This window comes from Palaemon carinicauda, chromosome 10 (genome assembly GCF_036898095.1).
Source record: "Palaemon carinicauda isolate YSFRI2023 chromosome 10, ASM3689809v2, whole genome shotgun sequence".
NCBI classification, from domain to species: Eukaryota; Metazoa; Arthropoda; class Malacostraca; order Decapoda; family Palaemonidae; genus Palaemon; species Palaemon carinicauda.
Window position 1 is genome coordinate 157,672,544 of NC_090734.1, and position 16,293 is coordinate 157,688,836.

The 16,293-nt window shown below is 45.9% G+C and overlaps 1 protein-coding gene across 1 annotated transcript; it reads left to right on the forward strand.

The window, feature by feature from the left end:
- Positions 1-2,636: 2,636 nt before the first annotated feature.
- Positions 2,637-3,567, forward strand: LOC137648337 (ABC transporter F family member 4-like). Its single transcript, XM_068381262.1, has 3 exons — positions 2,637-2,647; positions 2,753-3,194; positions 3,304-3,567. The coding sequence occupies exons 1-3, from the start codon at positions 2,637-2,639 to the stop codon at positions 3,565-3,567; spliced, it is 717 nt and encodes a 238-aa protein (XP_068237363.1).
- The last annotated feature ends 12,726 nt before the right edge of the window (positions 3,568-16,293 follow it).

A 16,293-nucleotide genomic window follows, 5' to 3' on the forward strand; every position in this document is an offset into this window, starting at 1 on the left:
GTCTCAGTGCCTATATCCGAAGAGATGAGGTCTACACTGACGTGGTGGAAGAACAGCATTCTTCTCAAGGAAGGTCTACCATTGGCTGTTCAGACCCCCGACCACCGTCTCTTCTCGGACGCATCGGACACGGGCTGGGGTGCGACACTGGACGGACAGGAATGCTCGGGCACGTGGAATCAGGAGCAAAGAACACTTCACATCAACTGCAAGGAGCTATTGGCAGTTCATCTGGCCTTGATAAACTTCAAGTCCCTCCATCTAAGCAAGGTGGTGGAGGTGAACTCCGACAACACCACAGCCTTGGCGTACATCTCCAAGCAAGGAGGGACTCATTCGAGGAAGTTGTTCGAGATCGCAAGGGACCTCCTCACTTGGTCAAAAGATCGAAAGATTTCGCTGGTAACGAGGTTCATTCAGGGCGACATGAATGTCATGGCAGATCGCCTCAGCCGGAAGGGTCAGGTCATCCCCACAGAGTGGACCCTTCACAAGAATGTTTGCAGCAGACTATGGGCCCTGTGGGGTCAGCCCACCATAGATCTATTCGCTACCTCGATGACCAAGAGGCTCCCGATGTATTGTTCACCGATTCCAGACCCAGCAGCAGTTCACGTGGATGCCTTTCTTCTGGATTGGTCCCATCTAGACCTGTATGCGTTCCCTCCGTTCAAGATTGTCAACAAGGTACTACAGAAGTTCGCCTCTCACGAAGGGACACGGTTGACGTTGGTTGCTCCCCTCTGGCCCGCGAGAGAATGGTTCACCAAGGTACTGCAATGGCTAGTGGACGTTCCCAGGACTCTTCCTCTAAGAGTGGACCTTCTGCGTCAGCCGCACGTAAAGAAGGTACACCCAAGCCTCCACGCTCTTCGTCTGACTGCCTTCAGACTATCGAAAGACTCTCTAGAGCTAGAGGCTTTTCGAAGGAGGCAGCCAGAGCGATTGCCAGAGCAAGGAGGACATCCACTCTCAAAGTCTACCAGTCAAAATGGGAAGTCTTCCGAAGCTGGTGCAAGGCGAATGCAGTTTCCTCAACCAGTACCTCTGTAACGCAGATAGCTGACTTCCTTTTACATCTAAGGAATGTAAGATCCCTATCAGCTCCTACGATCAAAGGTTACAGAAGCATGTTGGCAGCGGTCTTCCGCCACAGAGGCTTAGATCTTTCCACCAACAAAGATCTACAGGACCTCCTTAAGTCTTTTGAGACCTCAAAGGAGCGTCGGTTGGCCACACCAGGCTGGAACCTAGACGTGGTTTTAAGGTTCCTGATGTCAGCAAGGTTCGAACCGCTTCAATCAGCCTCTTTTAAGGATCTCACATTGAAGACTCTTTTCCTCGTTTGCTTAGCAACAGCTAAAAGAGTCAGTGAGATTCACGCCTTCAGCAGGAACATAGGTTTTACATCTGAAACGGCTACATGTTCCTTGCAGCTTGGTTTTTTAGCTAAAAACGAGCTTCCTTCTCGTCCTTGGCCCAAGTCGTTCGAGATCCCAAGCCTGTCCAACTTGGTTGGGAACGAACAAAAGAGAGTACTTTGCCCAGTAAGAGCTCTTAAGTACTATTTAAGACGTACAAAGCCATTACGAGGACAATCAGAAGCTTTATAGTGTTCTATCAAGAAACCTGCTTTACCGATGTCTAAGAACGCAGTTTCTTATTACATCAGGCTTTTGATTAGAGAGGCCCATTCTCATCTGAAGGAAGAAGACCTTGCTTTGCTGAAGGTAAGGACACATGAAGTTAGAGCTGTCGCTACTTCAGTGGCCTTCAAACAGAACCGTTCTCTGCAGAGTGTTATGGATGCAACCTATTGGAGAAGTAAGTCAGTGTTCGCATCTTTTTACCTCAAAGATGTCCAGTCTCTTTACGAGAACTGCTACACCCTCGGACCATTCGTAGCAGCGAGTGCAGTAGTAGGTGAGGGCTCAACCACTACATTCCCATAATCCCATAACCTTTTTTAATCTTTCTCTTGAAATGCTTTTTATTGTTGTTTTTTGGGTTGTACGGAAGGCTAAGAAGCCTTCCGCATCCTGGTTGATTTGGCGGGTGGTCAAATTCTTTCTTGAGAAGCGCCTAGATTAGAGGTTGTGATGAGGTCCTTTAGTATGGGTTGCAGCCCTTCATACTTCAGCACCTAGGAGTCGCTCAGCATCCTAAGAGGATCGCTAGGCTCAGTAAGGAAGACGTACTTAAAAAGGCAGAGTAATGGTTCAAGTCGACTTCCTTACCAGGTACTTATTTATTTTATGTTTGTTATTTTGAATAACTGCTAAAATGAAATACGGGATACTTAGCTTCTAATGTTAACATGTATGCTGGTCTCCACCCACCCCCCTGGGTGTGAATCAGCTACATGATCATCGGGTAAGATTAATATTGAAAAATGTTATTTTCCTTAGTAAAATAAATTTTTGAATATACTTACCCGATGATCATGAATTTAAGGACCCTCCCTTCCTCCCCATAGAGAACCAGTGGACCGAGGAGAAAATTGAGTTCTTGTTGACAAGAAGTACCTGAGTACCTACTCGACAGATGGCGCTGTTGTGTACACCCCCACCTGTATAGCGATCGCTGGCGTATCCCGACCTTAGATTTTTCTGTCGGGCAACAGAGTTGACAGCTACATGATCATCGGGTAAGTATATTCAAAAATTTATTTTACTAAGGAAAATAACATATTTCAAACGCATCTAGTTACGTAAGTCGGCCATTATGCTGGAATCCATATTGAACAATTCAGGGGGACGGAAAGAAAAGAAAACGTAGTGATACAAAGAGAATTAAAGAAAAAATCTGAAGGAGTGGAAGTTGAAGAGGCTGTGAATTCAGGGGGACAGAAAGAAAACGTAGTGATACAAACAGAATTAAAGAAAAAATCTGAAGAAGTGGAAGTTGAAGAGGCTGTGAATTCAGGGGGACAGAAAGAAAACGTAGTGATACAAACAGAATTAAAGAAAAAATCTGAAGAAGTGGAAGTTGAAGAGGCTGTGAATTCAGGGGGACAGAAAGAAAACGTAGTGATACAATCAGAATTAAAGAAAAAATCTGAAGAAGTGGAAGTTGAAGAGGCTGTGAATTCAGGGGGACAGAAAGAAAACGTAGTGATACAAACAGAATTAAAGAAAAAATCTGAAGAAGTGGAAGATGAAGAGGCTGTGAATTCAGGGGGACAGAAAGAAAACGTAGTGATACAAACAGAATTAGAGAAAAAAATCTGAAGAAGTGGAAGATGAAGAGGCTGTGAATTCAGGGGGACAGAAAGAAAACGTAGTGATACAAACAGAATTAAAGAAAAAATCTGAAGAAGTGGAAGATGAAGAGGCTGTGAATTCAGGGGGACAGAAAGAAAACGTAGTGATACAAACAGAATTAAAGAAAAAATCTGAAGAAGTGGAAGATGAAGAGGCTGTGAATTCAGGGGGACAGAAAGAAAACGTAGTGATACAAACAGAATTAAAGAAAAAATCTGAAGAAGTGGAAGATGAAGAGGCTGTGAATTCAGGGGGACAGAAAGAAAACGTAGTGATACAAACAGAATTAGAGAAAAAAATCTGAAGAAGTGGAAGATGAAGAGGCTGTGAATTCAGGGGGACAGAAAGAAAACGTAGTGATACAAACAGAATTAGAGAAAAAAATCTGAAGAAGTGGAAGATGAAGAGGCTGTGAATTCAGGGGGACAGAAAGAAAACGTAGTGATACAAACAGAATTAGAGAAAAAAATCTGAAGAAGTGGAAGATGAAGAGGCTGTGAATTCAGGGGGACAGAAAGAAAACGTAGTGATACAAACAGAATTAGAGAAAAAAATCTGAAGAAGTGGAAGATGAAGAGGCTGTGAATTCAGGGGGACAGAAAGAAAACGTAGTGATACAAACAGAATTAGAGAAAAAAATCTGAAGAAGTGGAAGATGAAGAGGCTGTGAATTCAGGGGGACAGAAAGAAAACGTAGTGATACAAACAGAATTAGAGAAAAAAATCTGAAGAAGTGGAAGATGAAGAGGCTGTGAATTCAGGGGGACAGAAAGAAAACGTAGTGATACAAACAGAATTAGAGAAAAAAATCTGAAGAAGTGGAAGATGAAGAGGCTGTGAATTCAGGGGGACAGAAAGAAAACGTAGTGATACAAACAGAATTAAAGAAAAAATCTGAAGAAGTGGAAGATGAAGAGGCTGTGAATTCAGGGGGACAGAAAGAAAACGTAGTGATACAAACAGAATTAGAGAAAAAAATCTGAAGAAGTGGAAGATGAAGAGGCTGTGAATTCAGGGGGACAGAAAGAAAACGTAGTGATACAAACAGAATTAAAGAAAAAATCTGAAGAAGTGGAAGATGAAGAGGCTGTGAATATAACAGATTTCAATGGTCATTTGGGATTCTTGGGCTATCAAGTGGAAAATGGAAAGAAAGTGTTAGAATTAATTAATAATAATATTCTAATACTTTAAAATAATGATGAAAAATTTGATGGAATGTGCATTAGTGTCATAGACCTAGCAATGGTAAATGAAGTAGTGTAATGTACTATAAAAACTTCATAGAAATGGAAATAGAGAAAGTAGACATATCAATGTTTCAACAGTATAAACAACAAAAAGAGAGTACAAAATAAAGTAAAGGAGGAAAGGGACAAAATATTTAAGAATATTAATAAACAAAAGGGGAGAAAGAAAAATGAAGACGTACGAGATGAGGGCCCTAGTAAAGCAAGTGCGTAATCCTCTGTACTGGGTAAGCGACTCCTGTCAATGAGTCTGCTTGAACTTCTTCGATGCTACCTTCTGCATCCGAAGAATCTAACACAGACAAGGAAGAGGAGTAGGAACTAAGAGAAGAGCAGGAACTAGAAGAGGAACAGGAACTAGGAGAGGAGCAGGAACTAGGAGAGGAGCAGGAACTAGGAGAGGAGCAGGAACTAGGAGAGGAGCAGGAATTAGGAGAGGAGCAGGAACTAGGAGGAGCAGGAATTAGGAGAGGAGCAGGAACTAGGAGGAGCAGGAACTAGGAGAGGAGCAGGAACTAGTAGAGGAGCAGGAACTAGGAGAGGAGCAGGAACTAGGAGAGGAGCAGGAACTAGTAGAGGAGCAGGAACTACAAAAGGAGCAGGAACTACAAGAGGAGCAGGAACTACAAGAGGAGCAGGAACTAGGAGAGGAGCAGGAACTAGGAGAAGAGTTGGAACTAGGAGAGGAGTAGGAACTAAGAGAGGGGTAGGAACTAGGAGAGGAGTATTAACTAGAAGAGGAACAGGAGCTAGGAAAGGAGTAGGAACTAGAAGAGGAACAGGAACTAGGAGAGGAGTAGGAACTAGGATAGGAGTATGAACTACAAGAGGAGCAGGAACTAGGAGAGGAGTATTAACTAGGAGAGGAGTAGGAACTACAAGAGGAGCAGGAACTAGGAGAGGAGTATTAACTAGGAGAGGAGTAGGAACTAGGAGAGGAGCAGGAACTAGGAGAGGAGTAGGCACTAGGATAGGAGCATGAACTACAAGAGGAGCAGGAACTAGGAGAGGAGCAGGAACTAGGAGAGGAGCAGGAACTAGGAGAGGAGCAGGAACTCAGATAGAAGCATGAACTACAAGAGGAGCAGGAACTAGGAGAGGAGTAGCAACTAGAAGAGGAGCAGGAACTAGGAGAAGAGTATTAACTAGGAGAAGAGTATTAACTAGGAGAGGAGCAGGAACTAGGAGAGGAGCAGGAACTAGGAGAGGAGCAGGAACTAGGAGAAGAGTAGGAACTAGGAGAAGAGTAGGAACTAGGAGAAGAGTAGGAACTAGGAGAGGAGTTGGAACTTGGAGAGGAGTATTAACTAGGAGAAGAGTAGGAACTAGGAGAAGAGTAGGAACTAGAAGAGGAGCAGGAACTAGGAGAAGAGTTGGAACTAGGAGAGGAGTAGGAACTACGAGAGAAGAGCAAGAGCAGCTTCTTTCCAACCTCCTTCGAGGCCGAGGTCTTGGAAACCAACGACGATGTCCCAAAGGAAGAAAAGGCCACAAAAGCCTCTTCAAAAGGAGCCAAAACAATACCATCTGGTGCTTCACCCTTCACCCTACTGTATCAGCAACTGCCTGCGGGAGCTGGGCTGACGCATCTTACACCAACCGACTGGTTCAATATGGCGATCAGTTTCTACATACAGGTCATGAGATATGAGCTTTTGTTAAATTATGTGAACATAATAAGCAATGCCAGGACACAACTAAGTACTGTGTACGAAACATGTTATTTTCATAATAAAATAAATTTTTGAATATACTTACCCGGTGATTATATAGCTGCAACTCTGTTGCCCGACAGACAACTCTACGGTAAAAACTCGCCAGCGATCGCTACACAGGTTGCGGGTGTGCCCAACAGCGCCATCTGTCGTCCAGATACCCAGTACTCAATGTAAACAAAGACTCAATTTTCTCCTCGTCCCACTGCGTCTCTATTGGGGAGGAAGGGAGGGTCCTTTAATTTATAATCACCGGGTAAGTATATTCAAAAATTTATTTTATTATCAAAATAACATTTTTCAATATTTAACTTAGCCGGTGATTATATAGCTGATTCACACCCAGGGGGGTGGGTAGAGACCAGCAATATATGTTTACATTTTTATGAGCTAAGAGTTTTTATTTCATTTTAGAAGTTATCAAAATAACAAAAACAAAATAAATAGGTACCTGGTAAGGAAGTCGACTTGAACAATTACTCTGCCTTTTAAGTACGTCTTCCTTACGGAGCCTCGCGATCCTCTTAGGATGCTGATCGACCCCTAGGATCTGAAGTATCAAGGGTTGCAACCCATACAACAGGACCTCATCAAAACCCCTAATCTAGGCGCTCTCAAGAAATGACTTTGACCACCCGCCAAATCAACCAGGATGCGAAAGGCTTCTTAGCCTTCCGGACAACCCAAAAAACAACAATAAAAACATTTCAAGAGAAAGATTAAAAGGGTATGGAATTAGGGAATTGTAGTGGTTGAGCCCTCACCCACTACTGCACTCGCTGCTACGAATGGTCCCAGTGTGTAGCAGTTCTTGTAAAGAGACTGGACATCTTTCAAGTAAAATGACGCGAACACTGACTTGCTTCTCCAATAGGTTGCGTCCATTATACTTTGCAGAGATATATTTTGCTTAAAGGCCACGGAAGTTGTTACAGCTCTAACTTCGTGCGTCTTCACCTTAAGCAAAGTTCGGTCTTCCTCACTCAGATGTGAATGAGCTTCTCGTATTAACAATCTGATAAAGTCTGACCAAGCATTCTTTGACAAAGGCAAGGATGGTTTCTTAACTGAACACCATAAAGCTTCAGATTGGCCTTGTAAAGGTTTAGTACGCTTTAAATAGAACTTAAGAGCTCTAACAGGGCATAAGACTCTTTCTAGTTCATTGCCTACGATCTCCGATAAGCTGGGGATACCGAAAGATTTAGGCCAAGGCCGAGAAGGCAGCTCATTTTTGGCTAGAAAACCAAGTTGTAGCGAACAAGTGGCTTTTTCTGACGAAAATCCTATGTTCTTGCTGAAGGCATGAATCTCACTGACTCTTTTAGCCGAGGCTAAGCATACCAGGAAAAGAGTCTTAAGAGTGAGATCTTTCAGGGAGGCTGATTGTAACGGCTCCAACCTGTCTGACATGAAGAATCTTAGTACCACATCTAAATTCCATCCAGGGGTAGCCAAACGACGCTCCTTGGTGGTCTCAAAAGACTTAAGGAGGTCTTGCAGATCTTTATGTTTGGAAAGATCTAAGCCTCTATGCCGGAAGACCGATGCCAACATGCTTCTGTAGCCCTTGATAGTGGGAGCTGATAGGGATCGTCCTTTTCTCAGGTATAAGAGAAAAACAGCTATTTGAGCTACAGAGGTACTGGTCGAGGATACAGAAACTGACTTGCACCAGTCTCGGAAGACTTCCCACTTCGATTGGTAGACTCTAATGGAAGAAGCTTTCCTTGCTCTAGCAATCGCACTGGCTGCTTCCTTCGAAAAGCCTCTAGCTCTCGAGAGTCTTTCGATAGTCTGAAGGCAGTCAGACGAAGAGCGTGGAGGCTTTGGAGTACCTTCTTTACGTGTGGCTGACGTAGAAGGTCTACCCTTAGAGGAAGACTACTGGGAACGTCTACTAACCATCGAAGTATCTCGGTGAACCATTCTCTCGCGGGCCAGAGGGAAGCAACTAACGTCAACCTTGTCCCTTCGTGAGAGGCGAACTTCTGCAGTACCTTGTTGACAATCTTGAACGGTGGGAATGCGTAGAGATCCAGATGTGACCAATCTAGGAGGAAAGCATCTATATGTATTGCTGCTGGGTCCGGGACTGGAGAGCAATAGATTGGAAGCCTCTTGGTCAGCGAGGTTGCAAAGAGTTCTATGGATGGTTTTACCCCAAGTGGCCCAAAGTCTCTTGCACACATCCTTGTGGAGGGTCCATTCGGTTGGAATTACTTGCCCTTTCCGACTGAGACAATCTGCTATGACGTTCAAGTCGCCTTGGATGAACCTCGTTACTAGGGAGATGTCTTGACCTTTTGACCAGATGAGCAGGTCCCTTGCGATCTCGTACAACGTCAGTGAGTGGGTACCTCCTTGTTTGGAGATGTACGCCAAGGCCGTGGTGATGTCCGAGTTAACTTCCACCACTTTGCCTTGAAGGAGAGACTTGAAGCTTTTCAAGGCCAGATGTACTGCCAACAGCTCCTTGCAGTTGATATGCATGCTCCTCTGACTCGAGTTCCACAGTCCTGAGCATTCCCGACCGTCTAGTGTCGCGCCCCAGCCCACGTCCGATGCGTCCGAGAAGAGAACGTGGTTGGGAGTCTGAACAGCCAGGGGAAGACCCTCTCTTAGGTTGATATTGTCCTTCCACCAAGTCAGACAAGACTTTATCTTTTCGGAAACCGGGATCGAGACCGCTTCTAGCGTCTTGTCCTTTTTCCAGTGAAAAGCTAGATGGTATTGAAGAGGACGGAGGTGTAGTCTTCCTAGTGACACAAATTGTTCCACGGATGACAGCGTCCCTACCAGACTCATCCACAGCCTGACTGAGCAGCGTTCCTTCTTCAGCATCTTCTGGATGGATAGCAGGGCTTGATCTATTCTGGGGGCTGATCGTCTTGTTGTTCAGCAACGTCCTCATCAGAGGGTTCCTCATCCGAAAACTGATGAGGAAACGGCAACGGAGTGGGCAACGTCTGGCTCGCTGAGTCCGGTCGCACTGGTGGATGCGTGACGGAGCCGGACGCAACATCATGGAACTGCTGCACAATCTGTGAACTGTCAACAACCATGGGTGCGCGAGGAAGCACAGCGTCAACCCGAGACTGTCTAGACCGTCTGGGTTGTGCAGTCAACACCCTACCGGGTTGCTGAGGTTGACGCACTGCGTCAAAACAAGTCACCTCTGCTGGTTGTTGAACGTCCTGAACGTCAACAACCACCTCCGAGCGTCGCTTAACGTCAACGTGCGGCTGGCAACCCACACTGGGTCGCATCGGTGGAGGAACCACCTCAACTGGCAGACGCGAGTAGGTTACCTCAGCGTCAACAGGGCGCACAACCGACCGGTTGGAAGGTTGTTGGCCAGAAGGTTCGGTAGCAACCTTCTCCGCATTAAAGTCCTCTATCAAGGACGCAAGCTTGGACTGCATGTCTTGCAGCAAAGCCCATTTAGGGTCAACGGGAGCAGGTGCGGCAACAGACGGGGATAGCGACTGAGGCGGTACCGCTTACCATCCCTGAAAGCCTTGTTATGCATGACATAATTGTACAGCAAAACTTCAAAGGCTCGAAAACAGCTGTGAAGTTGACCTGTAAAAAACTTGGAGCGTCTCCTGGCCAGGCGCCAGGGAGAGTCTACGAGAATTGAGAAGTCTATCTGGGCAGAGGCATGAACTCCCAAGCCGAGAACTTCTCTCGTGTCATATCAGACTCTCGCTCTATAAACCAGTTTAAAAGAAGGGAAAGCAAAGGCTGTATCCCCCAAACTCCTCCTGGTGAAAAACCAGTCGCCTAGCCAACGTAAAGCTCTCTAGGAGAGCGAGAGAGCACTAGCTTAAAAACAACGGCTTCGAAGTAGCTAGGCCTAGTGTAAGCTCTGACGTTTAGGCGAACGAGGAGAAGCAGTTACAAAAAGATCCGGACAAAGATCCTTAAAAAAATCATCATGATTTAATTAAAGTCCATAGGAGGCTAAGCAGCTTTAGGCTCCTCTCCATCTGACAGAGTCCTCAAGGGAATATCAGTAGGAGGGGGAACAGCAACTTCCTCATCTACAGGAACCTTGTCCGATAAAAGCTGAGTCTCAAGCAAGGGAGAGACCTACCGTGGTGGCAATGCTTTACAAGCAGAGTCCACATTCACTGGTGCATTAGTAGCGGACCAGAACGCAACGTCATGTAACTGCTTGACAGTCTGTGAACTGTCAACAACTGAACTGTCAACCACAACAGGTGCGTGAGGACGCACAGCGTCCACTCGAGACTGCTTTGACTGCCTAGACTGAGCAGTCAAAACAACTCTAGAATGCGGAGGTTGACGCACAGCGTCAAAACAAGTCAACTCCGATTGTTAGTGAACGTCTTGAACGTCAACAGGAGCATCAGCAAGTGGCCTAACGTCCAAATGCGGCTGAAAAACCACACGAGACCGCATCGAGTGTGGTTCTAAACAACCTGACTGACGTGACTAAGCTACGCCAACGTCAACAGTAAGCACAAAGGAACGTTAGGTTGGCTGAAAGCCAGGATATCGATGAGATAAACGGCTAGACTCAACGGACTAATCGGCAGAATAGTCTTCCATAAGGGAGGCAAGCATATACTGCATGTCTTGCCATACAACCCATTAAGGATCAACGGAAATGGTTGTGGTAAGAGACGAGGGTAACGTCTGTGACCGCAACACTTTGCCTACAAAAAAAGACTCTCGGAGTCTGTGTTACGCTTTTGTTAGGCGGCGAGCACTTATCCGATGACTGCATAGGGTCAGAGCTGTCCTAATGGTTGTAACCAGGACGCTGGACCTGTCCTGAAAGGACTGACTTTCGCTTAAGGGCTTCGAAACCTTGTGACAGGTTTCTTATGCGAAAAGCCTTCGGATGACGAGGAGAAACAACGTCTCTCTCGTCTTATGGTAGGGGAGATCTTGGTAAGATACACCCGATACCATAGAGGGAAAACGTCTGTTCGTTGATCAAGGCCTCTCGAACCCATAAGTCGTTTGACATTACTTCTCCCCTGGGCTTGGGAGCATGCAAGAGGTCCCGGGACGGACTAGGTGAACGACAGGCACGAACAGACGAACCCTCGGACGCAACACTGTAACACTTTGCGCATATCACTTTATCACTTCGATTTTCTGTTTTGCACTTATTTCACTGAAATCGAAACTTTTACTGATTTCTACCTGAAAAACGCAATTCTACCCTTCATTAAAAGGTAGTAATTGCGAAATCAGTCGTATAATGCAAGCTCATTAATACCAGCAAAAAACAGAAAACATATTTTAAGATAAAAAAAAATCAGTGGCTGGGAAAGAGACTAAACACTAGTTCATATAACTAAGTTTTCAATCTCTCACCGCACATAGCCTGGGGACGAGAATAAAAAACTAAAAACGTTTTATCCTTCCTCCCCGTACAGCGACTAGGGACGAGAGTAACTCGAGAACAACGTTACCCGCTTGAACGGAACGTTTTCTCTCCTCTCTCTCCCTCCGTCTCTATCTCTCTCTCTCTTGATTTCGCACCTAAGAGAAGAGCCCAATTATATTTCGTCAAAAAAACATGTTATTTGACTAAAGGAAAAAACTGAAAGGTTTTTCAAATAAAAAGTTCCTTTAAAATAGAATTTAAAACATTTAAGCTAAGAAAGAATGAACAAAACGTCAGAATCGATTTACTCTTACTGCAAAGTGAAACCGTGATACACTCTCTCTCTATCGTAACGATAGAGCGCATGTTGAACGTCCTGAACGTCAACAACTGCGTAGCATAAATAAACTAAACGTTAGTTCATCTTTGAAAACAGTACGAAGACTATCAAAGAAATTCTTTCATAAAATATTACATTTAAAAAGTTTTAAATCCTTAGCTCTTTAAAAGCTAATTACGATATAAAGGGCTCAACGTTGATTAACTTCGGTTTCCAAGTTAGGACCGCCTACTCTCAGGAAAGGTCTATATAAACAAAACATTAAAATTATTTTTATATGTTTATAATAAATGGAAAGTTAATCGAAGAGGCCTAATAAAGGCGGAGAGATATAAAATATATAGAGGAAAATCTATAACGTGATAAGAAAAGGGATTTTGACGAAGGAAAAATCTATTTCTGGGGAGAGACCTGTTGCGCCCGGCGAAAAGTCCTTCTTGTATACCTTTTCTGATAAAAACCTTCCAATTATACCAGAGAAAGATAAAAGCATGGAATGCTGAGGTTACAACCCTCGCGCGAGCACCTTTTGGGTGTCGTGTATAAAGCAAAGGCGCGTGAAATCCACTATTCACAGGTTGTCTTCCATTTAGTTAATTCCTTCGCCAAAGGGATGGGCCGATACAGAGGCCCTAGACACATCCCCATCGCCGCACCACCCACGCCACGACGCGAGCGCCATCTGAACAACATCCTTCTGTATTGACCATGATGGCTTGGAAAGGAAAGGGTGGGAGCGTGTAAAATAAGGGGAAGGGTTTCGCCGGGCGCCACAGGTCTCTCCCCAGAAATAGATTTTTCCTTCGTCAAAATCCCTTTTCTGGGTCGAACCTGTGGCGCCGGGCGAAAATGTACCAGAGAATGCCTTCCAAGCCCAACAATAACTACTAATTTAATAAGGGGAGAGAAACAACACCATGTAAAGAAAATCATATATAATTCAGGTAAGTAGGCATAAAATATAAACTAGCCACAGGGCATAGTGAGAGTAAGGATAAACAAACATGATAACAAGGAAACCTCTGAGTATCAGAGGAAAACATGCAACAAAACTGACATGGCTAAGAATATCCCAACTTAATAACAAGGGAAAACAATAATAGTTACAATCATATTAACCTAATATGTAATACACTTAGGGCTAACGAACCACCAAGGAAGCGGCGTCGTGGTGCGAGTGGCGGGTAGGAGGGAGAAGAGAAGAGATGGATGAAAGGAAGAACAAAAGATCAATGGGGAGAGATAAGGCTCCCAGCTGCAACCGTTGGATATTTAAGAGCCTGTAAGTTCTTTAGATAGTGGCGTTTGAAGACCATAGGAGATTTCCAACCCGTGTACTTCTTAAGGTTATCAAAGTCCATATTCTGGAAATAGTTGATGGAGGTAGCTATCGATCGGATATCATGAGCATGGGGAAATGATCCCGGATTGGCTTGTTTAATGAAGTATAGGATCTGTTGCCTAATGCCACATATGGAAATGGTACCTCCTTGTTCTCTGATAAACAAGGGGCCAGACGATCGGGTAGCAGTCCTGGCTAAAAAGGCCCTGAGAGTGGTGACCGGACATAGAGAAGTATCTTGGAGAAGAGGAATAATCTTCCAAGGGGACCACCTATTTTGGGGGTCCTCGTTCTTAGCTAGGAACGCCCTGTCTGGTGAAAGAAGTACCTCACCTGAAGGGAGGAAATCCATGTTCTCTGAGTTTCGTGAGAGAGCTGCTAGTTCTGAGATTCTGGAACCCGAGGCCAAAGCTGTTAGAAATAAAGTCTTCCTAAGAAGAGTGATATAAGAGCAGGATTCGTTGTCCGTGTCGGAGGCCAGTTTGAGGACATCATTTAGAGACCAAGAGACCTTTTGAGGACGGACCGAAGGTCGAAGCCTAGCACATGCTTTTGGAATAGATGAGAAATAAGACTCCGCCAGGTTAATGTTAAACCCAACCAGGAAGACTTTCCTCAGAGCTGACTTAATGGTGGTTATAGTGCTAGCTGCTAGGCCTTTGTCAAAAATAGACCTAAAGAAGGAGATGGCTAAATTAGGAGTCATAACCGAATGGTCTGAAGTCTTTAAGAAATCCGCTAGTTTCTTAACCGCCGAATCATATTGGCGAATCGTTGAGTCCCTTTTGTCTGATTCTATAAAGAGGACATTATCTGGGTCGATGTTTGCGTCCCTACGTGCCGCAAACTTCATGAAATCCACAAAGTTAGGGTTTTGGCTATCCTTGAGGAATCTGACACAGTCCGTGTTTGGACCACCTGGGTCAGTTTGGGGCATGGGATCCGGAAGGGACGGAGTTTCAACTCGAGGAGGAGAGGAAACCAACTGCTCTTTGGCCAGTGAGGTGCCACTAAAGCTACTACCCCGTTGAAGGAGCGGAGTTTGTGCAAGACTTTCAGTAGAAGATTCACTGGAGGGAATAAGAAGATCTTCTGCCAATGGTTCCAATCCAGGGTTAATGCGTCCATGGCATAAGCCTGAGGGTCCAGGTTCGGTGTCACATAACACGGGAGTTTGTGATTGAGTCGGGTCGCGAATAGATCTACCTGGAGACCTGGAACCAGCCTGAGTATCCACCGGAAGGAGTGCATGTCCAGGGACCACTCCGATTCCAGTGGGCTCGTCCTGGATAATGCGTCTGCTATCACATTCTGGACTCCTGCTAGGTGAGTTGCTGACAGGAACCAGTCTTTGTCGGCTGCCAAGGTGAAGATAGTGACCAGGATCTGATTCAGGTTGGGTGATTTGGACCCCCCCCTGTTGAGGCAGTGGACTACGGCCGTGCTGTCTGAGACTACTCTGATGTGGGTCGACCTCGGAGGGGAGATCCTCTTCAGGGTCAAGAACACCGCCATGGCTTCGAGAACATTGATATGGAACTGTCTCATGGCGGGTGACCAAGAGCCCTGACACATCTGATGTTGGGAGTAACCCCCCCAACCACTCAGAGACGCGTCGGTATGAATTGTCACTTGTGGAGAGGGGAACTGTAGAGGAACCGACTTGGAGAGGTTCCTCCGATCGGACCATGGTTGTAGTCTCATTTTCAAGACAGAGGGGATCTTCGAGGTCTTGTCTCTTAAAGGTATTGTCGCCCTCTTTCTCCAAACTCGATTGATGTCTTTGAGTTTGGCTTTTAATAGGAGATCGGTCAGTGAGGCAAACTGGAGTAGGCCGAGGACTCGTTCTAAAGCTCTTCTGGACACCTGTTTGTGTTTGAGAAAGTTCCTGACCTTGGAAGCTATCTCCCTCACCTTCTTGGGAGGAAGGGAGAGCTTGTGCTTTGAGAGGTCCCAACGGATGCCTAACCATTCGAAGAGGCTTGATGGTTGTAGGCGGGACTTCCGGAGGTTGACTTGGAAGCCCAGTTTGGCGAGAAAATGGAGTACCTTCGACGTAGCTCTTTTGCATTCCTGGTGCGACTGGGCCCAAATGAGCCAATCGTCCAGATAGGCGACGATTTGTATCCCTTGGTGTCTGAGTTGCTCGAGCACCGTCTCCCCCAGTTTCGTGAATACCCTGGGGGCAATGCTGAGACCGAAGGGCATGACTTTGAATGCGAAGGCTCTCTTGCCGAGACGGAAGCCTAGATAAGGAGAGAAGTTTCGAGCTACTGGGACATGATAATAGGCGTCGGTAAGATCGATAGAGGTGGTGACGGCCCCACGGGGAAGTAAGGTCCGTACCTGAGAGATAGTCAGCATACGGAACTTGTCGCAAAGGATGTAAGAGTTGAGCTTCGACAAGTCCAGAACTACCCTCAACGCCGACGAGTCTTTCTTCGGGACTGTAAACAGGCGGCCTTGGAACTTCAGGGATCGAACCCGCTTGATTGCTCTCTTCTTGAGTAACTCCGCAGTGTACTCTTCCAGGATGGGAGTGGGTCTCTGGAAGAAGGTCACCGGTGGAGGAGGGGATCCCTGTGACCATTTCCAACCCAAGCCCCTTGATATTATGCTGTGAGCCCATGGACTGAAGGTCCAATGATCCCGGAAGTGATAAAGTCTCCCTCCTACCGGCATCACATCATTGGGAGGGAGTGAACTTAGGGCCCCTCCCTCCACGGGAACCCCTTGCTCTGGGCCCGCCGCGTTGGCGGAACTGTCCTCTACCTCTGGAACTCCCTCTTTGGTATCCACGAAAGGAACCGGAGGGTTCGTAGGCAGGGTTGTATGCAGGTGAGGGCATCCAAGAGGGGTTGGGCTGTGTACCAGGGGGAGCAGCGAGGTAGACTACCTGCTGAGGAGGCGCCTGTTGTCGAGAAGTCGAGGCCGCGGAAGGCTGTGGGGACGAGGTACCCCGGGCCGCTTTGTAAGGACTAAACCTCAGCTTCTTCTTGAAGAATGTGTGTCTCT

Coding starts and splice junctions, on each gene's coding strand:
- LOC137648337 (XM_068381262.1), top strand. Junction 3,195..3,303: donor CAGGGGGACAGAAAGAAAAC/GTAGTGATACAA, acceptor ACAGAATTAAAG/AAAAAATCTGAAGAAGTGGA.